At 32.1% G+C, this 27,100-nt stretch overlaps 1 protein-coding gene across 2 annotated transcripts in view; it reads right to left on the minus strand.

The window, feature by feature from the left end:
* Positions 1–27,100, minus strand: part of Fur2 (furin-like protease 2) — a 234,229-nt gene that overhangs the window by 116,090 nt on the left and 91,039 nt on the right. For both annotated transcript variants that reach the window (XM_085806945.1, XM_085806944.1), the window contains 3 exons: positions 26,316–26,404; positions 18,635–18,807; positions 1,141–1,356 (listed from right to left, as the gene is read on the minus strand). In XM_085806945.1, the coding sequence (XP_085663071.1) occupies positions 1,141–1,356; positions 18,635–18,807; positions 26,316–26,404 (478 nt within the window). The remainder of the gene's footprint in view (positions 1–1,140; positions 1,357–18,634; positions 18,808–26,315; positions 26,405–27,100) is intronic.

The following is a 27,100-nucleotide window of genomic DNA, read 5'->3' on the forward strand; positions in this document are numbered from 1 at the left end:
TGTTAGTCTCGCTTTGGAATCTTTGACACCAGTTGGAGCTTTTTCTGTAGAGGTTGCCAAGGTATTTCGTGGTACATATTGCTAGAAAAGACCAGTTTCATCAGCATTGTAAATTTGTTCTGGAGATAATTGTTCACTAGGAATGAGTTCAATGAATTCATCTGCAAATCAGCAGCTTCAGTATCAGCTGAAGCTTTTTCACCTGAAATGTTTAATTGTCTTATACCATGGCGATTTTTAAATTTGGTTAACCAACCTGTTGAATATGTGCCCTCAGTGTTTAAGTAATTTCTTCATGAAATATTTTGGCTTGAGCCATAAGCATTGGACCCGTCAATGGCATGCCCCTGCTGCGACATTGTCTGACCCATTCAATCATCACTTTGTCACGATCGTGATTTTTAACATAATGAACCCTTTTTCTGTTATTCATTGCAAGTGGGGTGTCGGAATCTACAAAAAATTCAAAAAGTTCCTTTTTCTTTTTGCTTATGTCATATACATTTAACTTTCCAATGTCATACTCCTCACATAATTTTGAGATGGATACGCCTTTATCCATTTTTTGCAGCAATTCCACTTTTTGTTTGATGGACATCAAAGCATGCTTTCGCTTTGTAGATCCTTTGGCAGCTCCAGAATTGGAACCTTTTTTTTTTTTTTGACGTAATAGAAAGTTCAAGCTTGATATTTATAAAATTGCTCTAACAGTCAGCAAAAAATAATAAATCGGATCAAATTAGAAGACTAAGGAACAGCACAATCTGCAACATTAACTGAAATGCTTCAGAATCAGTAAAGATAATTTTAGCCTCGCTTATTCCGTGCATTATACATTAAACGTGCATGAGAAAAACATACAAAAAAAAGTTTAAGGCTTTGAGGTTCGGATTATAGATTATTCCGGATAATGGACATCCAGATTACAGACTTTGTACTGTATTAAATAAATGTGCAATTTGTGAACTAAAACAAATCTCAGCAATATGTGATCAATTACGTCAACACAGTTTTTAAATGTTATACTAATAGCATCAGATTGGTACAGGTTCCAGAATGGAATTCTGATTTTAAAAAAAAATAAAAAAATCTTATATTCAGACTAGTATCATCCTGGCATGCTGTTGGAAGATCACATACTATATTTTGATCTCTACTAGAAGCTCCACTGCTATATGTTGTTGCCAGCGTAGATGAACACTGTTCCAGGTACCATGGCATCAAACCACTTTGGGTTGCACTACTTACAGATATAGTATAAATTGAATTGGTGTAACCATCACAATTGCAGCTATCACTATGCCTTCCACCATTACCGGATGCCCATACAAATATTGATCCAAGACCGCCTCTACCCTAAATTTTAATCAAAAAAGTTATATAAATATTTTAGCAGAATTCTCATTTATTTAGATACATTAACACTGTAGGTTCTATATACAAATTTAACAACAAACAAATTCTATTACAAACATACGAAGTGTAAGTGTTAAGCATTATAGTGAGTTTTTACAAAACATCATTTGTCAACAATCTACAAAAGTTAAAAAAATATGAAAAATACCATGAAAAAAAAACTGGAAAGATATGAAGCTTTTTCTGTAGTAATGTAGGCAATTACTATGTATCAATAACATGGCAGAAAAACTGACCATGCCTCCAGTGGAAAGTGCTTGTTTTGTTTCTGTCAGACTCATTTAGATGCTCATACAAGTGCAATTTCTATGGAACGAAGAATTTTCTAAACCATATGCTGCAGAACATAAAAGTTCAAGATAAACCTTATTATATCATTTGTGAAGTGTAAATGATAAGCAAAGTTGAAGTATGATAGCATTTTGTACGATGGTAAACTGCAGTGAAGAAAATGTTCAGTGAAGGTGATGGTAGATGAGCTGAGCAGGTTTGGATCTAATAGGCAAATGGATGGGATGTGGTGAAACTGCCATCACAAGTAAGCATCGAAAAGCAACCTTAGCAGATGGCTCAAGTGCAAGAATTTTAAGGCTGAGGGAAGGGGGAGATTCTTTTCATCACCATAGCAATTTTGAAGGCTAAGCCACATGACAAAAAGTGGTAATAAAAACGAATTAAAAATTAAAATAAGTTACAACTTTACATTAAGTAATAAATGAATGGATCATGGATGGAGATAAAAAATACTGAAGTAAAATAAGTTAAGCCAAGTAAAAACAATAGGCAGTATAGATAGAAGTGTCATAGTCAGAGAATGGCTCTGGGCTCTTTCTATTTTCTTCATAGAAAATATCATAACAGTAAGATTATCAAATTTCCCTACATTTTTACGAAACTTTCGAGTGATTTTTACAGCGAAATCAGTGATCACTGGCATGTGGCCTTTATAATGGATGGCACCGTTTCTAATAACCCAAGTAGTACACGGCGTTGCAAACTGGTCCGAGAGGTTTCAAAGTGGTCGTGGTAACTTTTATGATGTCTTTACAACTTTGCAAAGATGCAAAATATCTTGGCAATTTGTCGACCTCGCTGAAATGTTATGATGACCGCTTTTAGACATGGTCGTTTTAGCATTTTTTTTAGTTCATCAGCATTACTTTTAGAATGAAAAGAGACTAAATCTGCCCTTTCGAGAATCTAAATTCTGCATAAGATTTACCTTGCAATGTTTCATTACTTTATTTCATCTAAATATATTAATCTAAGGTAGATTCATCTAATGAAATGTAAATTTAATATGAATACTTTTGATTTATTAAATTTAATTAGTACTAAAAATATGTGCTAAATAATTTTTTAAAATTTTGTTAAAATAATTAATACTTTTTTATAAATATTATAGCAAAATATTTAAAAATGAAACTAATCTATAAAGTAAGTTATTACATTATGCATTTTATATACTTTAAAAAATCATATTTCCGAAATAATGCAAATCACATGTTAGCAATTATTACACTTCTGAAATATGACTTTATTTCTTATTTTTCAAGTAAGGACAAATTTACGGCTGTCCAACATATATGGCAGAAAACTCATCGACAGTCAGGAGAAGCAGACCTGTACATTATATACTGGATGCTTATATAAACGAACATCTCGAGATTTGCGAACTTTGGCTAGCTAATATAAAATAATGAAATATTGTAATCTATAATTACATGATATTTAATTGTGTAATACTAAAAAACACTAAATATTTTTTATTGATTGCAAATTGCAGCTTTATTACTTTCCATTTTGTATCTATTCTTTCAAACACTGTGTAATTCATGTTTTTTTTTAATATTGCTGTTATGTATGTTTTATTAGATTATCTCAATAAATGAATATTGGAAATCAGGTTTTATTTTTTTTTTATTAAATTCAAGTATATTCTATTGCCGTTATGTATGTTTATTAGATTATCGCAATAAATGAATGTTGGAAATTAGGTTTTATTTTTTATTAAATTTAAGTATATTCTATTTTCTTCACTTACTTTTTATGTGCAAAGATAAAGAAATTCATAATAAATAGAAACAAAAAGTTTCATCGTGTGCTATTAACGAAGAGCTTACTTTAACGTACTTAGCTTAGTATCGTATACTATATTATTTCAATTATTTCTGTACAGTAACAAAAATAAAGTTATTGATTATAAAGAGGTGCATGAAATAATCATTGTAATCTACCACTATTCTAAAATGTAGAAGCTAAAAATAAGTAAATACATTAACATACGATCGAAAGAAACAATGTTAAAAAACATCAACATTACTAGTAAATACTGCAATCCATAATTATCACACTTTTAACAGGGTTGCCACTCAAACAGGAGAATGAAATTCCCTGACTTTTCCAGGTTTTCCAGGTGTGTTTCAAGAAAATTCCAGTCTATCCGCATAATGTACGTTGGCTGTTCTAAGAGGTAAATTGATTATGGTATTACTTGTAATGTGTAGCAAATTCACTTAATTATTCAATAAATCCCAGAGGACATTTATTCTTAATTATTCTTGGTATACTTTGTTTGATAATTTTGTTTAGTTTTCCACTTAAGAAACTTAATAACATTTAAGATATATACATTGGATAACAAATGTATGTTTTATTTAATTATTACTCATGATCATCACCAGTTCAACACGAGGCTAATCCGGTCCTTATAAATCACAACGCAATGCTAAATAGTTAGGTTAGATTTTAGGTAAATTTAATTTGCGTGAGGTATGTTCTTAAAAGGCACCTTAACACTTGAAAACACAAATATAATTATAATAGTTGTTTTCTCCACTGAAGATTGAGATTAGAATCTTCCCAATCTGGAATAAAATAAGGCTTTTTTTGCAGACATTCTGCAGCTAAACGAAAGAAAGAAATCTATTTTAATAAATTGAGGTATTTTATATTTATTTCGCAGCATACATAAGGAAAAAATATGTGCATTAAATTTCTTGATGGTATGTCATCATACTGCTATAATTAATTTCAGGATTATGCCAGAGAAAATTTCCTGAAATTTGGAAATATTATTTACTAATAATAAATAAATTTAGAGGGAAGAAGCAACATTAAATTATACGAATAACATAAAAATAATTACATAAAAATTGAATTAGAATAATCAACGATATTTTAGGGAATATAGTTATATTACATGGCTAGCCTAGATGACTGATTACTATTTTTTTATTTTACTGCAAAGTGGCATGGTATTTATTAAAAAGAAAAAAAAAAAAAAAAAGGTTTAAAAAGATTTTGCGGTAAAATTCTAGTATACGGTAAGACTTTGGCACGATTTTGAAAATTGTCGCCAAGACCAAAATGACCCGCCAAATCCCATTATTATCTAACCAAAGAATGTCTATGTAAAGAAGAAAAGGTTCCATACAAGTAAAATGCTATTACGCCGCTAGAATGCGGTGGGAAAATTTGCCAAGGGATTTGGCGACGGAACCTGGCGGCCAGAATTTCCCTCTCCGCGATGTGTACAGGAAATTGACAAACACGTGTTAAGAAGAAACGCTTTTTGACAAAAAGAAAACTACGAAAATCCGTTTTTAAATTATTGCGAAAAATCCAAGAAGAAACGTTTTATCAAAGGAGGATTTTTTGCAATAATTTTAAAAACGGATTTTCGTAGTTTTTTTTTTTTTTTTTCCCTGAAAATAACTAATCCATGAATTAATTTACTTGCGCCAAAAAATATTTTCTTTTCCTTCAGAGTTTAACCACTTGCGCTAAGACTAAACTTCACGGTTGCGGTGCCGTGCGCTACAATATAACAAGCCGTAAAGTGTCTCATTTACGCCGCTCCGCATCTGCGAGTGCAATCCAGAGCTGTAACTCGAGAAATAAACAATCTCGTTGTTAGGCGACGTGTGCACCACGTTATTTTCATTTTTGCGATAAATGCTTATCCACGTGGTGTTCACGTCGCTCGCGGTTTGAGACAAAAGCATATTGACATGCGTGGCACGTCTTTTTAGCGCAAGTGGTTAAAGAAATTTTAAACGATATTCATTTTATGAACTCTTGATAACGTCACTTTCGAACTTCGACACCGGTTTCGAGCTTTGGCCACAGATATATCAGACATGCACAGCTGTTTTCCCTCTATGATGGAACGGAGCCACAGCCACGTCTGTTGCAGAGAGGTTTTCCTTCTTTACAATACATATTCTTTGATTCTAACCTCCATGGTACCGTATACTAGGATTAAACCCATTTTGTTTTATACGAGAACAGGTACTTTCTTTAGTTCATGCACTGCACATGCGATTCTCGAGAATATTGGAAACCAAAAGTTGCGGGAAAGTTGCTTTGCCTTTCTAAAAGACAATCAAATTGGAGCTGCGAAAATTGGCTCTATGCCAGCTACCCGAATGACATTCACGTGATACATAATTCGCCAAAAAAGCTACCTCTTCCGACGTCGGCGCAAAAATCGCTTTTTTTGGCGGGATCGTTGTATAAACTTCCCTGACTTTTCCAGATTTTGACAAAAATACTTAAATTCCCTGACTTTTCCCTGAATATTTTGGTCAATTTTCGAATTCCCTGACTTTTCCAGGTAGCGTGGCAACCCTGTTTTAATTGCTTACTATTTAAAAAACACAAATAATTTTTTTATTAATTGGAAATTTTAGTTCTGTTACCTTCCTTCTGCTATTTTTACTTTCAAACACTACTAGTTCATGTTTTTTCTTAAATAGTGCTGTCACGTATGGTGTTTGTTAGGTTATTATTTCATTTTAGACACATTTATTAACTACTTTATACTGTCTTTCATTTGCATATCTTGGAGATACAGAAGTTAATGGTTATATTTTTTACTGTGAAACATGAATAAATTTATACTTGAGTTCAGGTAAAATACTGATTATGTTACCTTAAGAACCACTTCCTAATTTATCATAACAGGGGCAATTTTCAATGTTTCTGAGATTTAACAGAAATAAATGTGATAATGCTGTTATCAAAAACGCTCTTTTTTTTTACCCACATATATATCTTTACTTTTATTTATGTCTAATTGAGTGTTATTTACTTAAAACCTACTATTAATGTTATATATTTATAATAAACACTTTCATAATTACTCTCACTTAAGGGGAAAAATGATGAAATCTTAAATAATCATAAAGTCATTAAAAAATTATTAATTACGATATTTAGCCTAATAAAAAAATTATTAATTAGGCTATTATTAATTATGCATATTTAGTCTAAAGAGAAAAAATTTTATTACCTTCTGGTTTTCAGGCAATGATAAAATATTTAAATTTTAGATAAATACAAGGAATACAAAATTTTCAAAAAGAAGAAAAATATATTAATTATTAAGCTTATTTTTCTGCATAAATCAATATGTAACACAAGGACATGATAACGACATTTTCAAAACTGTTGCAAAAAGGTGGAATTTTGCGAACATTTAGGCGTCTTTAAGACGTCATAATACGATGCTTTCACAACCAAAATATCATGTGCGAAAGACGCGATAAGGTCTATGCGACAAAAACCTCATCTGCAAAGACATAATAAAGACGTCTTTGCAATGGTTGCAAAACAGTGGAGTTTCGCAGACATCAGGGTGTCTTAAAGACAACATATTGCAATGTTTTTGCAATGACATCTGCGATGTTGAACGACTTTGCTGTTGTGCTACTTGGGAAACTATCTGCTGTTGGTAATTTGCTAAAGAATAATATTTTTCCCGATCTGAAACTTAATAAGACTTGAATAACTTAAATATCCCCAGACAGGATATGCATAAGTATGGGACAAAACATGACCTTAGTAAAACGAGTAGCTTATTCTCTAAGCTTAATATACTATTTCAAACAATTATTGCATGAAGTTTAGATTCAGATGCTCAAAACCTAGTCTTAACATGTTTTATGTGGGACAGCCACGATAGGTGCTAATCTAAAATAACATCAGTTACTCGGGGATACATAGCATGTGCATTCAAAGCCACATACTCTTCTTTTACAATTTGCACATATATGTTCTTAGGAAATATTTAGCCATTTCAAAGTGTGATGAAATGCTTTTTACAGTAATGACCTAAACATATTTCCTGCATGGTTATATAAAAATAGAACACAAGGCAATGCAAAACTGCATTCAAGTTATCTTTCAAGTATCAGTTACAATGTACCTTTGATGAAAACCTTTGTCATTGCTGTATGGCTACAAATCCAGGTTTTGTGCTTTTAAATCATGTTATTGTAACAGAACTATTACAGAACACTAAGCATGCTATTGGTTCACACACATTTATCATGACAGTATCAGTTTTGAAGGGTCATTCAGGCTGATGTTTTGTTCTGAATTAATGAGCATCATATAAATATATCTGAACTTACAAAGACCTGAGAGGTTATATAAAACTTCTGTGATTAACCAGCTTCACCCCCTTTGCATAGAAAACAACAAGCTTCAGCAAAAAAACAGTTGTCTTACTTAAGAATATTACTTAAGAATAGACATCAGGCTTGATTTTCCTGACAAGAAAGATGAAGAATATAAAATAATGAAGAAAATGAACAACTCAAGTATCTGCCAGAACAAGGGTCCACTTCTGTTAAGTGATATTTTGCATTTGAGGAACTGACATGGTCTAATGTTTTAAGAGGTTCCAATAGACATTAGAGTCTTTGGTAAACTGTACTGCTAGGAACAACAACACAACACTGACAAAGTTGTTGAGATGCACACATAGAACATTGCTCTGCAATTCTTGAAAAGAATCGCATGGCTTAAACCTTGCATGGCTTAAACCCCAAAACTCATTCATGCTAAACTGCAGACTTCTACCCACTGATAACCCAGATATTTAAGGAACAAAAATGAAACTTTACTCAGTGATGTAACAGCTCTTACCTGCAGTGCCCCGAGATCTGCTTTCTTAACCATGGGTCCTCGGGTGCATGAAAATATGCCCTGAACAAGTTGTCAGCTTGTTGCAGCCTACTCCAAGCAAACCTGGTACTCATTTTATCAACTCATTCGAGGGATGAAAGGCTAAGTCAACCTTGCCCGGCACAGAGATAGAATGCTGCTGCAAGATGTGCTAGCCACTGTGCCACCAGGCCTATTTAAGGAACAAATCCCTAATTTTTCAGCTGTTGAACTCTAATATCAAGGAATAAGGCATCATTAACAAAACCAATGTTTCTGAGTCAGCTCCCTTCTAAGGGAATACAGAATATTATAAATGTATAATTAAAAAATCATTAATGTTGGTAGTGCTTAGTTTTTGCATTGATCAGCTTTTAGTTTTGCACAACTAAATGTTTATATATATGCTCCTGTGGGCAGAATGTTTCTTCACAGCAACCCAATAAATGGCAGAATTTTTTTACTTCTGTTTGATTACTTGTATGTCTTACGACTTGACCTGTTTTCACTTATCTGCTTTGAAATCAAACAAAGGAAGGAGGGAATTACATAAGATACCTTCTGAAAAAGGATTTGTATTACTCATGACAAATGATGAGAATTATATAAACTGAAATGAGCAAACACAGACAACACATACAGCTGTTCCAAAAATAAAAGTTGTTCTCCAAAGAACACTGAATTCAGATCAAGAGTTATATATGAAAGAATGGTCGAAAAAATACAGATTGTAATACGATGAGATTCATGAAATCACTGAGATCATAAAATACCAAAGCAATTTCTAGAATGTACATATTTAAGGCTAAAAGCAATGTAAAAGATAATGTTGAAGACACTGCCCTTTACACTGTTTTCAAAACAAAAAAAAACAAAAAAAAAATCTGATTAGGACACCATGACTTCCTTATACGACCAATTAAATTATACATACATTTTGTTGAACTTCATTTAAACGTGTTTTCTCAAATTATTCTAACTTAATGAACAGAGGACTGAAAGTTGAAAATGACATCGAAAATTGCAATTATTGAAATTAAATACACTGCTAAATTTTTATCATACGATTGTCAAGCATTCGAGTATAAATCTTCCCCAAATATAAGTAAATATGTATTGGGAACTGGGAGTCTGCATTCAAAGTTACATTTTATTATTTGTTCAAAGTTAATTTTTTTTTTTTTTTAATTTGACATACCCAGAGTATGAATATTTTTGTCATTTAAAACACATCTGTAATTGGAAATATATGTTTAGAACCAATGACTGCAAAAAAGCCATTTAAAGGAGTCGGTATATATATATATAATTAATATATATATGCACAACTAGATGGTATAGCAGTCCATATACAAAATTTCAACAATTCATTGCTAATATCATTTTTGAGTTATACAAGATACATACATATATCCACATACATACACAGATGTCATGAAAAAATCCTTTTTGAAACTATTAAATCAATTTTGGAAAATATGGTCCTTTATTCTGCCAATATGTACAGATGTCATAAAAAAAATCATTCAAATGGATTTGGAAATGATTAAAATGGATATTTCTGTTAAAATATGATACCCAAAATGTTTCCCGATTACAATACTTCCTTTACTTAGTACAAATAAAAAAGGTAAAGAATGTTGAGGGAAAAAATATTTCCAGAGCATTAAGAAATATATACAAATCAGGACAGTCGATATACTTAAGAAATCTATATCTATGCTCATTCATAAATAGGCAGGACATTTGCAAACGTAGTGTTTGAGTAATCTGTAATTTTGGTGTGCAAAAAACATGTTGAATTATATTCAATACTCAAATCTATCACCCAAAGAACAATAAAAAGAAGAAAAAATTGCAGTTCTAAAAAAAAACAATAAGGATTTTTGCCCATAACCCTTTTGTTAATATATAATCAGTAGTTTTTGCTAGCACATAGTGGCAACAATGCAGTGGTTGTTAGGTACACACTAATCCATCAAAAAAGCAGTTAAACACAATTTATATGTTTATGGAAGAGTAAAATGTTGGCAGATGCAAGTGACAGGTACAGGTAGAAGTGTGTGGCACACCCAAATTCCAGCATTAGTCATACAAGAACACAGCAGTTCTGCCCCAATTTGGGAGAGAACACCTCGAAGAGGGTCTGAGGTTCTCATATCCTTTTTCTGCCACCACAAATGCTCAAGATGATTTCTGCCTCACCATATATTATGAGTGACCCCTTGCCATACAGACAATATATGCTTACAAATATTCATGCCTTCTCTGGGATTCAATGCTGGGTCCAAAGGTGTATGTGATAGAATGAATAAACTGTTCCCCACAAGTTCTTTAAAAATTTAAATACCACATCAGATTACACAAGAAAACATTTAACTACTTGCCATGCAATGAATGAGTTTCTCTTCAAAAATATATTTAAATTATTACTAAAACTCCGTTCAACTCCATTTTTACAAAAGTTCATCCGTAAATATTTTTTTGAAGCAAGGCTAATTAATATTCAGGAACCAAATTTTTACTATTTCTTACTACAGTCCTGCAAACTCAATTCTCGATTTCTCAAGATTCCATAAAACTCAACAATATTTTAGGAACTTTTTTAAGATATATCTAGGATAAACAGAGCAAATATTACATACAACACATATAATTATTATTTATGTCTTTCCTGTTCTGTTTAAAGATTTGAGTCTTCTTTTTCTGTAATTTTTGCTGTTTTCCCATTGTGCCATTAATTCTTGGAACTGCCTAACAAATTTCAAAATACGTTGTAATACTTGGCAGAGCTCTTTGTTTCTTTCGAAGATACACAGAAAGTCAGGTAGCAGCTGGCCGCTGGCTCACAATTGTCGCGAAACGTTAGGAGACTTGTCTGAAGTTTTGTGACTGCACCTTATTGCAAAGTAAACTCACACCAGTTCATTGTGGGCATCGTTCCTCGATTCACATCCATGCGTATAAGTGTTAACATAGTTTTGATATTTTGTGAAGTGAAAATTCTGTTTGAAAAGAAAACAAACTAACGTGACCATGGAAATGAAACTAGATGCCTTAAAGATACTGTACAAAGAGGAAAGTGTAAACAAAATTACCATGGATTTAGGTGTTGGACAGATTACTTTGATGAGGTAGAAAATGAAAAGGTCCGGAATTGAGTCTTGGTGTCTGAAATGAGCACATACAGATAAATTAAAGGAAACAAAAATTATGAAAGGTGGTGAATACGAAAAATGATCGAGGCCTTTATCTGTGGTTCAGGTAGCAAAGGGAACAGCAAACACCCATTTCAGGACCAATTTTACAAGAGAAAGCCCTAAAACATTATGATGAATTTCAAAGAGAGCCTGGATTTACTGGTAGTTCTGGGTGACTCAATAGGTGGAAAAAGCGGTATGATGTCAGGCAGGTAATGTTTGTGGGGAAAAGCCATCTGCTAACTTGAAAAATGCTGCAATATTCAAGGATAAATTCCACAACCTAATTGTAAAGGAGGATATATTTGGAGATCAAATTTAGAATTGCGATGAGACCAGTTTGAATTTTCAAATGGTATCTTCGAAAATGCTGGCATCCGGGGAAGAAAAACTGGCACCTGGCTATAAAAGAAGAAGAAAGGCATGCAGTATAGCAGCAGGCAGCCATAAGCTCAAACTAGCACTTATAGGAAAATAAAAAAAATCTTCGGGTGTTTAATCATTCCATCGGTGGGAAAGTTTTTTAAATAAAAAAAAAATCTACCATGGAACATGATTCTCATTCTAAACATCCCATCTTGATGCAGAACAGTTAAGAATCAAAGATTAAGCCATGTTTCTCCCTCCTAACTTCAGTGTGTCAGCTGATAGACCACGGCATTTTGGAGACATTGAAGAAAAATACAGATGTTTCTTTCATCTCTTGTCCTACCCATAGAGGAAGGGTTCTTTCATTCCTGGAGAAAGTTGCTGGATCATTCAGGAAACGAATTTCAAGAAAGCAGAGAAAAGACATAAAACTGTGAAATAGTTGACTTAAAGAAGTTACTGATGGTGATGTTGAAGAATGGATGGGACAAGATGAAAATTAAAAAATTTTTAGAAATGCAGAAATAGTTGCACTGGAGAAAGACAATGTGGATAAAAATGAAGATGAATCAGAAAATGAAGAGATTGAAGACAACGGTAAAACTAAAATGATGATCCATAGTGAAAAACTGAAGGCCATTGAAGGAATCATTCGTTGCATGGCAGAGCAAGGTGCATCTGGTATGAACATTTTGTTCCTCTGCTGCCTATGAGATGAAGCAGCACATCGACGGAATGAGTATGAGAGACAATTTACCATTCCATGATATTTTTCTACCAAGAACTACTTATAATTTTTCTTCATTTCTGTATGTGAGTTTTTTAACTCAATTATCTTAGGATATTTGTTCTTTTTATGACGCCTATTGTGCTAGACCTTGATATAAAAAAATTAACATTAATTTAATTGTATGCTGTACTTTTCCACCTCCAATATTGTGCTACAGTAATTTACAGTTAAATATTAAGAATTCTGGAAAACCCACCCCTTATTCTGTAAAACTCTAAAGTCTACAGTTCACATTATGTCATGTTTGGGGGACTCTACTGTACCATAAATATGTCAACTTCTGTCGATTCACTGAATACCAACTTTCAATATTCCTTAGTTATAAGAGTTTTTAGCTACACAAAACAGAACTGTTTCCAATTCATCTATTAGATTTAACTGAAGGTTTCAAAACTTTTTACACATAACAGAACTAGAAACATGCAGAAAATCTCAAATATATAATAAACAGGAATTTTTCCTTTTCCGTTATTTCAGTTCAAGTCACACTACTCAAAGTTATCAAACAACGTTTTCAACCATTACGTGATTTCCAACCAGCATACAATAAAAGGTTACCAAAACATAAGACTCATTGAAACTCTAAGCTGCATTTATAAAATGATATTTCAAACCACCACTCAGTTGAGCTGACAATTAAGTTGCTCGAAAGTTTTGTACTGTAACACCATATGTAATCTCGGGCATTCTGAAAAGGCACAGCCCTGTAGCTACTGCAAACATCTGGTGGATGCCCGCCATATTTCAAAACATCAGAGATTCCATGCGGTGCACACATTACAGAACTTCAGGCAACTTCGTTATCCGAAAAGTCATGACTTATGTTAAGCTTTACCCTGGAGTTGCATACACTAGCTTAGTATTTTACTGTGACAGTAGCAATTCTGGGGACACAAAAACATAAGCCTGGTGGTGAAGCCTGGTTCCAGAACCCAAGGAAAGATCATTTCATATGGATGGAGCAAGGGGGCCAGCAAAGACTTGGATACTCTGTGGAGAGAGGCGTTAACTCTGTGAGAGGGGAAATAGCTTTGCATGTTGGGAAATCAGTCCACAGGATTTGGGACTTAAGCTGTGTAGTACTGATACAACCAATTTGACAAGTTAGATCTTCAGTCATATAAGCTGCACCCTGCCATGGTCTCTGGTCACCAAAAACTGTTACCTAGGTTAAGCAGTTCAGCAGATGGTTTAGGACAGCTTTAAAAATTCTGATGATCCAGGAGGCGGGAGTAGGGTCTGGCCAAATGAGATTATCTCCAAGGTGACTTTTGACTGGATAGCCCACCCTATGCCTATCTCGGGGCTGCTTAGATGAGATCTGGTCCATGTAGTTACTATTAAGTCAGATGCATATACATTATTACTATTATTTTTAAATGTCAATCTGAAATCACAATGTATTCATATTTTCCATCCTAATACTTCTGCTGGTGGATGTTGATGGTTTTCTTGCGATAGCCTCTAACAAACCCCTCATCTCATTATGAGTGCATTTCCCTACATTGTTATGGGATTCTAAGTCATCTAGGTATACCCTATCCCTCCTAGAAATTTGTTGCTTTAGTTTTCAATCAGCCTGCATACAGTGTTTCAAGTGGTAATTACACTAGCTCAACTGAACTTCTCATACATTGGGCTAACAGTGTTTTCCAATATCAATAATAGGTTATATTCTTGTGCGTTCCAATCCATCTTTGCCTTCAGCTTTTAAGGAAATTATGTTTTAGCTTTTCTTTCATCAATAGATGGTGCCAGTAGCTTAACTCCTGTCCAGCCATTCTTATCTTATCTAATCATTATATCTTATCTTGTTCATTTGCGCTTCAACAGCTGAGGATGATGGTTCGGTAAAACCATCAAAACTAGTCCTGTGAAAATGTGTAAATACAATGCTGATTTTTGTTGTTTGACTTCTAAATCAACAGGTCATACCTACTTAAATCCCATCATGATTTTTCAAAACTTCTAGCATACTTTACTATTAACTCACAAATTCTGTGGGAGTAATCTTGCGAACTGAGTAAATTACAGCAATAATTCAAAGAAAGCAAAACTATAAAGAGTTAATAACAAACATTTTTCACTCACTCCAGTTCTATCAGTACTTCTTTAGAATCACAAAAAGTCAAGCCTGCTAGATTTAGATTTCATATTTTTCATATCAGGTCTATTACAATTTCATGTTGCTGGCCACAAGAGGGTGCAGCTTTCTCATTTTTATATTCCAAGCCATGCCGTATTTCTGTTTTGTACTCTTTTTTGTCTGTTGTGGCAGATTCAATTTCGGTGTTCAATATTAATATATCTTTTTCATTTTAATTTAAGATGAATAAGTCATCTAATTAATCAAATTTAATATTATCTGATTCTATTTCAAGTTTAGTGATCAGTCTTGTAACTCATGCTCTTAGCATTCCTCGCTTCTTTTTTAGTGCTTTTAAATTAGCCATCTTAATAATCAATATTCAGACACTAATCAAACAATAATATATATTTACATCATAATATATCTAAGGATCACTGTTATTTCAGGACTTCAGCAGTAAGTTGCAGAATTATTGTCCTGCCGTAATTTTCAGCAACTCGTGGTAAGCCTTTTATTGACATTAAAAGCTGTGTCTTTTGATAAACGTTTGATGTAATTAAATTTGTCTACATCTTTCAAAGCAGAGTTATTATGTATAACAGATTCATATTGAACACAAAAACCTTGAAATTCACATATATTGCCTGTAAATTTATTTATGGTTAGTTTCAGAATTTTAACACCATTTGTATTTGTGTTTTTTACCGTATCCATAGTAGAAGAATTGTAGATGGCATCTCAATTAATTTAATACCTTTTCTATTTCTAAATTCTACTAGTCTGATTTTCACAAGGTAATTTTATTTTTATATGATCAACCAGTGCAGTATGGTTCTACAAACTGAATATTAATTAAGGGTTTTAATTATTAAAAAAATAAACAAAGAAATAAAGATGCACCCTCTCATGGCCAGCAATAAGAAACTGTAACAAGGTCCGTGGACTGAAAAGGGGTGTTGCACAACTTGCACATATGTACTGTATCACCTGATGTTTAGATGTTTTTCTCTGTTAAAAATTTGTTTAGAAATCTGGCACAAAATTTACAGAATAACAAAAGAATTAACAAAAGATTCCCCAGAAAAATTCATACTTGTGGAAAATTAAGAATTCTAAATGAAAAGATAAGAATTTGCCAAGAATCTGAAAAAAATATTATGACTTAAAATTTATTGATACATAATCCATAAATATAAGTTTATATAAAAATTTCTCCTGTCTTAAACTCATCTGCTTAAAGAGAACAGAAAACTAGGTATTTAAACTATACATCTTTGACCATTATGAACAAAAAAACTAAGGAAATCAAGGATCTACATACATAATAAAGACTTACTAACAGTTTAGCATACTAAGAGACAAAAAACAACTGTCAAATATCAGTGCCGTTAAAGCACGGTCTAAGTAAGCTGAATTGCCTTAAGATAACTACAGAAACTGTAAACAAATTTAGTGGATGTCACAAGCTTATTATTTTTTACTTCCTTGTACGAAGTAAAAAGGAAGTATTGTAATCGCGAAAAGTTTCAGTCAGCATATTTCAACAAAAATATCCATTTTGACCACTTTTGAATGCAATTTAACGATGTTTTCGTGTGATATCTGTACGTAAGGACAGAATAAAAGTCTCTTTTCCTCCAAAAAAAAATTATAAAACTGCTTTAAAATGAATTCTGAAGAGAATTTTTCATGGCGTCTGTACGAACGTATGTATGTACATACGTATCTCGCATAACTTAAAAACAAGTAGCCTCAGAATGTTGAAATTTTGTATATAGGACTACTACAACATGTAGATGTGCACCTCGTATTTTGGTTGCAATTGGCCACGCCAAACGTATATAAATATATTTATATATATATATATATCCATTCTGTTACTCGGCTCAGTGATCTCAGTTTCTTTACTCTTATATGTTTGTAAATTGTACATTTGTTTGCTTTAAAAATGATTGAATTATGTTGTTCTTATCTTTCAGTTAAGGTTTTTATGCCTTTAGTAAATCTGTATGCAATATTTTTAGAATTATCAACAATTTTAAAGTTGTTTAAGTGCCGCTAAGCCTAATAATATTTTTGATGGCGGCCATTGCTTGTTTACATTTGAAACAGCAGAGTAGTGGATTTGTTGCCAATCTAGAGAAACGTAGCTTCGCAACAACAAAAATAACGCCTTCATTTATTATTGCAAATTAAATCATGCTTAATCCTTTCTGAAATTTTTTCGTGGAAATAAGTTTTTAAGATTTACTTCGTAATTTTTAATAGAGATATTTTGAGTTTTTATGTATTTTTGCCTTGTCGCGAAGTGAGAGCTGAATTGAATGAGACATATTCAATGGTCTGTGAAAAACTGTTTCTTTTTTGTTTTGTTTGCTTAATTTCTTTTATATATCGTTCTAGTTTCATTATAGTGTTTGAATAGAACATGTGGCAACGATTAGATAATTCTTTAAATGATATAAATTTTGTGCATTCTGAGTTATAACATGAACGAAATATAATACTGTTAAGTGAACATAGCACCAGAGTGTCGCTATGGTAAACAAATACAGTGAATTTTAAAGAATGCATTTATTCTATTGTGGTTTATGCGCTGTCGGCAAAGTAGATTGAATTCAATCCAATAAGTTTAAACGAAACGCAAGAAAAAAATGCGTATAATTTAATATTCCGTACAAGGAAGTCATGTGGTGTACACATCAGATTTTTTTTAATTAACACTTGTAAAAGTAATACAGCATACCCAAAGCTGCCAACCTTGAAATATGAAAAACTGGGAGTTTTTAGAATGTTTTTATGCTCTGTGATTAAAAAAAATTACTTGAATAACTTTACAATGTACGATTCATGTTGTTGAACTATTTATCATACAATTCTGATGTAAAATATACTACTATTTAATTAGATATTCTAGATTTTACATGTTTGACTAATTTCATTCTACAGTTTTTCTTACATTTTTATTCTCAAGAAATCCTGCATAGAGAAAAAAAGCTTTTATTTACCGAAGTATTTTAAAATTCGGTGCAAAAAAATTAATTAATATGCATAGTACTGTGTAGAGTTGTTATAAACTGGTATTGTTTTGTGCATGTTAAAGTAAAAAATAATCTTGTCATTATTATTACATGGCATCTGGCAAGAGTATAAAACTGGGATGCATGATTATGTCATTACGAATGGTGATAACAATTTTAATATTAAAATGAGTTGGATCTATACTTGCAAATGAGTCAATTTAGTCTATGTTTCAAGAAGCAGATAAGTTTTTCTTCCTTCATAAACAAGAGTAATGAACCATTTATTAATTATAAAACAAAATAAAATACAAATATTAACATATACATTAGTTGAATCTTCATAAAATGTCTCTCACATATCTACACCAGATTACCATAATTCAGATCAAATACATTTTAATGAGAAAATTCATGTTGAAAATCAGTCAGAAGGTGGAAATGGAATTTTTGCAACATAAGTTTCAGTAATTTCATTAAATTCCATTTCTTGCTGGGAAACACATTCTCTACCAAAAGCTAAAAATTAAAAAACAGGAGATGCTGTGATTGACTAAGACACTGGAAGATGTAATGGAAAACATCCAATTTTCCAATAAAACAGGGAAATTTGGCAACTATGATACATTATTTCAAATGACACAAAATAGCTTGATATTAAAGCAAACACAAAACAGTTTCATTTTTTTTTTTATTATTATTTATTTCAGAAAAGCATTACTAGTTTTGTTGGAGCACAACTCTGACAAGTATTATTATAATATTTTCCTCAGTTACCTTTCATGTGTTACTTTACCTTATTAATACCATCTTCAAATGCTGCTTTTGCCAGGTTTCCAGGACCTTCAACTGTTTTTCCATCATCTTCTGGGCCCCACGATGCACTATAAATATGGATATGATTTGGTTTAAGGCTTAAAGCAGTTGCCTCTATATGATCTGTAACTGAGCCATCAAGCATTCTTACACCTGAAATTAAATTTAATAAGTCATAAATTTTAAATTAAGCAGTAGTCTATGTTAAATTAAAAAAAAAAATAAGAAGAAGAATTAGAACTGGAAACAAGAAAAGAAATGTTAACTTAAAATAGCATAAAATACTTCTTCCTAAAACTGTAGACGTAAAGCAACAAGCGAAACAGGGAAAAAAAAAAAAAAAAAAAAAAAAAAAAATTGGATTTCAATTAATATTTTAAATTAAACAGTAAAGTCGATGTTAAGTTTTTTTAAAAAATTATAACCAGAAAAAAAAGTGTTAAATTAAAATTGCATAAAATACTTCTGCCTAAAACTGTAAAAGTAAAGCAACAAATGAAACAGAAAAAAAAAAAATTAGTTTCAATTTTTTAATATCTTCAGTACACTCATTTTATACCTGTCCATAAACTGTCTACTTTGTATATTTGGATCAAACTGTCTAATGGCAACTTTCACAACATTAATTTTAATGAATTTTATAAATCAAATTGAATTTATGATATTATTAATGCCATGATTATCATATAAGAACACAATGTGTCCAGCTCAATTAATTTGTAAAGTCAAGACAGAACAAACACAACAAACTGAAACATAAAATTGGCAAACCAACAACCTTGTGTTTGATGTAGATTTAGTCGAGAACTTAATCAACTTTGAGGACAAACAGGTACAGGTCATCAGGAGCAAAGGAATTTGGAAAACTAAGGTAGCAGGCGCAATGGTCGCATTTATACCCTATGGCAGTAAAGAGAATGAGTAGGTAGTGCCATATGTTGGCAAAAATAGTAACAAAATTGAAAAATTAAGTTAATGCAATTTTAAAAGAGTTAGGAAGGACCAAATTGGACTTAAAGACATTAACTAAACAAGATAAATCTTTGTAAATAGGAAAAGCTTCAAGAAAATCCAGTTCACCAACTGAAGAAACTTTTTGAATAATTTTTACAAACCCAAAGGCAAAATTATGATTAAATTTCCAACCACGATTAGCTATCGAAGACTTGTTAATTTTGTCTTTTTGGTCATAAGATCCGTGCTCCTTGGTACAAAACGTTAATGCTCTTTTAGTTTGGCCATTATATCTCAAACCATACTAACACAATATGCTATAAATTCCCCTTATCTTTCAGAATCAAGCCATTTAAGCCATTTAGGAATCTTTAAGAATCGAGCCATGGATTTTATTGATAGGCAAGAAAATTACTTGAAAATTGAATTGCTGGAGAATCCGTGCAATTGTATGACTGATAGAAGGATGAAGTGGAAGTATGACAAGGTTATTAATGTTATTTCTAATAGTGGAGTGTTTTCTTTGATAGTAAGCTGAAAATCTTTTAGACTTTATCAGTGACCATAGGAGAAAATCCTGGGTTAATGGCAACTGAATTTATATAATTTACTTCATCAGCAAGGAAAGGTTTTGAGCAACAAACTTTGAGAGCGCAAAATAAATAATAAAAAGAATCGAGAAACTTATTTCAGAAGCTTTTTGTCTCTAGATTCACTATGACCCTTTTTGATAATAATGAAGATTTATTTCCGATTTTACCTATTATAAATTTGATTGATTTAGCCATCCGTTTTACTTTTGAAATGAATCTGACAATAACCTTTCCTTCATTAATATTCTTATATTTCAAAAAGAATCTGGTTTCAGCACTACTGTTTATCGTAAACCCTTTTCTGTTTTGTTTACCGCCCCATGCTAAGTCAAGTCACCCAGCTAAGCAAAAAAAAAAAAAAAAAAAAACTTCTTTTTACTATTATGTACTTCACACTCTCAAACTTTGTTGGCTAACGAACTCAATTATATGAGATCAGTTAGTTACCATTGACTGATGGTTTTCTCTCATAGTCATTCATAAAGACCCCCCCCCCAAAAAAAAAAAGTTTGCTTACCATCAGAGACGTTTCACTACTAGAAATAACATTAATAAACTTGTGCTTCAATTTTCCTTAAAACAGTGATTCCCAAACTCTTTTGCCCCATGCAAACCCTTTCACCTTTTCTAATGGTCATTTCTTCGTCATTTCCAAAATTCAAAAAATATATGTATATTTATTTTAATTTACATTATTTTTAATATGTTTTATACATTAAACAAGAATAGAAAATGCTAATAAATAGAATAAAAGTAGTTATTCATAAATTAAAAAATACTTAAAAAGGTAAAAAAAGTCTGACCACATTCCTCCTCGAAACTATAAATCCTCCCCTCAGATGAAAAACCCTGCCTTAAAATGTCCCCTGTGAAAACATCCCTCCCCTTAGGCAGATAGCACTCATATATTTACCATATTCCAATAACCCAACCTAACCTAAAATCAGTAATGTGGAACAAAGCATTTTCTGAAGGAACTTAAAATTACTCGTTATTTAAATTAAAATTTGATAAATAACTATTTAAGCAATAATTTTGACATTCAGCAATATAATGACATAAAATTTGATAATTCTTCACAATTTTCCTCAGAGGCTGTATATAAAAGAAGTTAAACTGTAATAAAATTCTGCATGAATTGTAACTTACGAACCTTCAGAACATAAAACTGAGACTTAGAAAAAATCTAGAGCGAAATCCTGAATTTTCAGGGCTTGTATATATTTTATAGCACTGCCCCTATATTTTTTTTCCCCCATGTAGCTGCCATTTCTTGATTTTTGTTTTCAAATCTAATTCTGAATACATCTGATGTGTGTGTATAAGAATGGTCACTTGACTAGACTGACAGCTAGGTAAGTCTAACGTCAAAATGCTCTAAACCTAAAAATTTTAGAAATAAAATTTGTTTTTAGGTACTTCAATGATGCCACCCAGTTGAACAGAATTATGTACAATACACATAAAAAGCTATTGAAAGTGATTTAAATTCAATATCGCTTTTAGTAAGTAAAACACTGCATGTGTAAACTGCATCATGCTGTAACTGAACTAACATAATCTTACAAGGAATTGTAACTCAAAATGAAAAGTAATAGGTTGAAACATGAAACACTATGATTCGGATGAAAAATTTTTTTAGTTATTATACTTTATACTTCAGATAAACTGTGAAAAGGATGTGCTTTCTGCTATGATACCAAGTTCTCCCCCCCTCCCCTTGCACACTTTCAATTATCAGGCCTGGTAAAGTCCCCTTTTTAATTTTTTGTAAATATAGGTTGTAATGTATCATTTTATTCATGAAGAAATGCCGTTAAACAATTTTATTACTTGGTACACCTCACAGCCCTTGTTTCGATTTTTAGACCCTTGGGCCTGTTAGCCCTTTCACACTTATCAAATAAATAAGGTAGAAATACAGTACAAATTCCAAGATCTGGACTCGTCGGGACATCGGAGATTCCAGATTTAGAATTTTGCTGGATATTAGATCAACTGTTTAAATCTAGTAACATAGCATGTAGAAATTATAAAATTAAATATATGAAACCATGATTTAGGAAATAATGAAGTATTCATGATCTAAAGGTTATCAAAATTTACAAAAAAAACACCTTAATATTTGTTTACTTTATTAAACACTTCTTTCAATGTAAGTTGTTTAAGTTGCTTTGTATTTTGTGCTAATATTTTCTCTTTAATTCTACAGACAGACATAATTTCTTTTTCAGTCACAAAGTTCCATTGTTCAAGTCCTGTGAGTGCTGCGTCAGGAATTCTGACTATTTTGTCAATCAAAATTTTTTCATTTCCAATAACTTCTCTGTGACTTTTTTCACTATCGGCAGTAGAATTTTCTGGATCTACAAACATACTGCAGATTTTGCCGTCCTCTAATTGATTGATGATTGGGGCATTGTCATGAAAAACTTCTGTTCTATTATCTTCATTTATTACAGCTTCTCCATATTTCTTTACAAAATCCATTAATTGGAAATTTTCACCTTTTAAATATTCAAAATTCATGGCTATCACCTTCATCATCCTCACCATGAAATATGTTAGCTGGCCATAAATTATGCCAAGCATTTTTCACAGCATCTGGAGACACATCCTCCCATGATCTTGCAATGTTCCATGCAGCAGATTTTATGCTAAGATATTTAAAAAATTATTGTATAGTCTTGCCATTATTCAAGAAATTTAACAAATGCTACTTTTCAAAAACTTTTTTCAAAATGCTACTTTATTTGCATAGCATTCTTATATCCATAGGTTGAATGATGGATGTACAATTTGGAGGCAAAGAATAATATGGATACATTATCTTTCATTAAAATCTTATGAAGTATAAGCTGAACAGTTGTCTACTATCACGACAAATTTTGCCTTATCAGGTAAAGGTAAATCAACCAAATTCAAATGTTGCCAATCCTCAGGTATGAAATGACTTTCAAACCAATCATTCATTAATGCTTGCGTCATCCATGCTCTCTTATTTGCACAATCTATCATGGGAAACCATTACTCCTTTAATTGTTCGAGGTAGTGTTTTTTTTTTTTTTTTTTTTTTTTTTTAATTACAAAAAGTTTACACTTGTGCATTCCTGCAGCATTTGCACATGCTAAAATTGTTAATCTCGCTTTGAAATCTTTGATATCAATTGGAGCCTTTACTGTGGGGGTTTCTAAGATATATCTTGGTACATACTGCCAGAAAAGAGCAGTTTCATCAGTACTGTAAATTTGTTCTGGAGATAACTTTTCACTATTAATGAGGTCAATGATTTAACCTGCAAATAGTTCAGAAACTTCAGTATCAGTTAACATTGCCTTACACCATGGTGATTTTTAAATTTGGATAATCATACTGTCAAATATGTGTACTCAGTTTTTAAATTAATTTCTTTATGAAATATTTTGGCTCAAGCCATTAGCACTGGACCCGTCAATGGTAAACTATTACTGCGACACTGTCTGACCCAATCAATCATCACTTTGTCTTGAGAGTGGGATATCAGAATCCACCAAAAATTCAAAAAGTTCCTTATCTGTTTCTTTTTGTTAATGTCATATACTTTCGTATGCCATACTCTTCGTATAATTTTGAGGTGGATATACATTTATCCATTTTTTGCAGCAATTCCAATTTTTGTTTTCTGGACATCGAAACATGCTTTCACTTTGTAGATCCTGTTGCAGCTCCAGAATTAGAAACTTTTTTTTAATATAATCAAAAGTTCAAACTTTAATTTTCGTAAAATTGCTGTAATGATAACAGCCTGCAAAAAATAATAAGCTAGATCAATTCAGAAATTTAAGGAACAGAACAATCTGGTATATTAGCTGAAATTCCTTGGAATCAGTAAAGTATAATTTTAGCCTAGCTTAATAAAGTATGCCATACATTACTGGCAATGTATCATGAGAATGGCAAAGAAAGACAAGTTGTACTGCTAAATTTTGTCTTGCTTCTATTGCACACTGAGACAATTAACCCTGAATTGTATTACTTTAGTTATTTATTTTACTTTCGACTATTTATTGAACATGTTTAAGGCTTAGACTCCTAAATAAATACATTCCCACATATATACTTAAGGGTTATCGAGTTCCGGCGCTAAATATCTTACCGCCTGATGCAGTCTCTGCAGGTCCTAGATTCTGCTACCAAGTGCATCCCTAAGTTCTAAATTTTTGCCCCAATTGGTCCCAGTGCTTTTCTTAAATTTTAAAATTTTGTCATAACTTAATTTTGTTGCTAAGTGCTTCTCTAAATTGCAAAAAAAAAAAAAAAAATGTTGTCTTCCCTAAATCACCCATGCGGCCATACGAGCTTTGGTACTGGGTCTGGGTTTAAGTGAATAACAAATCAGTTATTCATTAATTCAAATAACACTAAATGTAATCTTTTAGCCTATGAGTATCATTAGCAAAATCTATTCTTAGCATATATGCAAAGAAATTTTTGTTCAATATTTCCTCATCAACATTTCTTTGTGCATTTAACTTAAATCTGTAATCATCACCAAGCGTAGTGTCAATATACAAGGTTACTATACTCTTTAATACTCAAAAAAAAAATTGTTTAGGCATCATTGCATGAGTCATTACTCAAGCTGTCATGTGTTGATATACATGCAGTGATGAAAGCAATATATAATAAATAATGATTCTCCAGGTTGGCATCAGGGCTATAAAATATTAGGTGTAAAATCAATAATGTTTCTATGCAGAATGTTTCAGTTTGAGATGCATGCCAAGCAGATATGCAGCTATAGAGCCAAATTACTAATCACACAAATTTATGCTAAAATGTTTGTTTCTTCAATAATGAGGTATTTTATTTAGTGCTGAAGTGAAATTAAGAATCAGGACTCTCCACATGTTAATCATGGGAGAAAAAAATCAAATGTGCATGCGTAAAGCATACAAAAAATATTCCTAAAAAAAGGTTGTTTGTGACTTTGAGGTCTGGGTTTTAGATCATTCTAGATATTGGACATTTAGATCCTGGACTTGGCACTGTAATCATATATTTCAAACCATAATTCAGTATTAGAACTTTTTGCTTTTCAAATGTTAATACTTTTGTAATGCAGCTACACTATAACTGCAATTTTAGTAAAATAATTTGACCAGTAAAGTTTAATATTTCTTCTCTAAAAGCATGGTGAAGAATGATTTTACAGCATTGACTACTAGCATTTTAGAGAGTTCCTAATGTACCTAATGTCATTTCGTTATGGCAAGAAAGCACCATGTAGCAATCAAAATTTGAACTGTTCTTTTTTATTGCAGTTTTCTTTTCCCTACAGTTCATATAGCATATATACAACATTTCAAAGAATTATATCAACCAGAATGGGCCCGACAAAGATCTGAATAGGAAAATTTTAACTGTAACCACCCTCACTTCTCATAATTAAGAAACTGAAAATTGTTAGAATAGCTTATAATTGAAAGATTTAAAGCATTTTTCACATCCTAATGCTTGATTAATAAAAAAATGGCAATAAACATACGAAAAGTATGTATGTAAATTTCGTTATGTAGTAACACAAATTAGAATAAAATTTAGTGTCTGAGTGTATTAAGGAACATAAAACATGCAAAATCTTCAAGTGAACTCATTAGTTTTTTGAAGATTCAGTGATCTAGGATAAAGTTAGTACGTATTGATAACAATAATATGTATCTTTTCATACAACTTTTGCAAAAGTACAAGAAAACTTTGACTAAAAATAAAAATAGCAGTAACATTAAGTAATAATTACGTAAAAGAAGCCCACAAATGAGTATGTTCATATATTTGAATGTGTTCTTACATATATTGTTCGATACTTTTGTTCTGAAATAAGTCATCTATAGGCTAACAGTATGCAGAAATTCCTGAAAGTCATAAAACAGGGCTTCAGTGCTGAATAGTGCTATTTTTTACATTTTAATAGCACACTTGCAACAGTTTATTTCTTATTTTAAGAGAAGTGAAAAATTCTATTTATTACTATTATTTTCCAAAGCAGTGAACACTCAAGTTCGAAAGACCTACCTTATAATACATACTAAAATAAATTTCTTAAAATTATACACATTTAAAAACTTAAGTACCTCCTATACTAGCATTGTATGCTATACCAACACCACAAAATTCGTTATGGGCTACAGCTGCCACTTCACCAGCACAACGAGTGCCATGTCTGAAAATAAATAACAGATGGTATTCTATTAATTACTGACATTGATTAAATGCTAAATGCTAAAAAAATCTTTTACAGGCTAGTAAACACACACTATTATACACTGAAGTGACATGAATATATTATACACTGAAGTGACTGAAGTGACACACTATTATACACTGAAGTCATGAGATAGCAATATGCAAATATACAGATGGCAGTAGTATCGCATAGAAATTGTATAAATGTGAAGTGCTTTGGCAGGGCTTTCATTTGTGTTCAAGTTATTCATGTGAAGAGGCTTTGACGTGATTATGGCCGCACGACGAGAATTAACAGACTTTGAACGCAGAATGGTAGTTGGAGCTAGACGCATGGGTCATTACATTTCGGATATCGTTAGGGAATTCAACATTCCGAGATCCACAGTGTCAAGAGTGTGTCGAGAGTATCTAATTTCAGGCATAACATCCCACCATGGACAGCGCAGTGGCCGACCACCTGCACTTAACGACCGAGACCAGCGACATCTGCATAGAGTTGTCAATGTTCACAGACAAGCAACACTGCGTCAAATAACTGCAGAAATCAATGTGGGACATATGAGGGACGTGTCCTATAGGACAGTGCAGCGAAATTTATCTTCTTTGGGCTATGCCAGCAGAAGACCCGACTCATAGCCCTTACTGACAGCATGACATCGCTTGCAGCGAC

This window comes from Stegodyphus dumicola, chromosome X1, assembly GCF_044657685.1.
Source record: "Stegodyphus dumicola isolate Sdum_Otavi_A_Nest chromosome X1, ASM4465768v1".
Taxonomy (NCBI): domain Eukaryota; kingdom Metazoa; phylum Arthropoda; class Arachnida; order Araneae; family Eresidae; genus Stegodyphus; species Stegodyphus dumicola.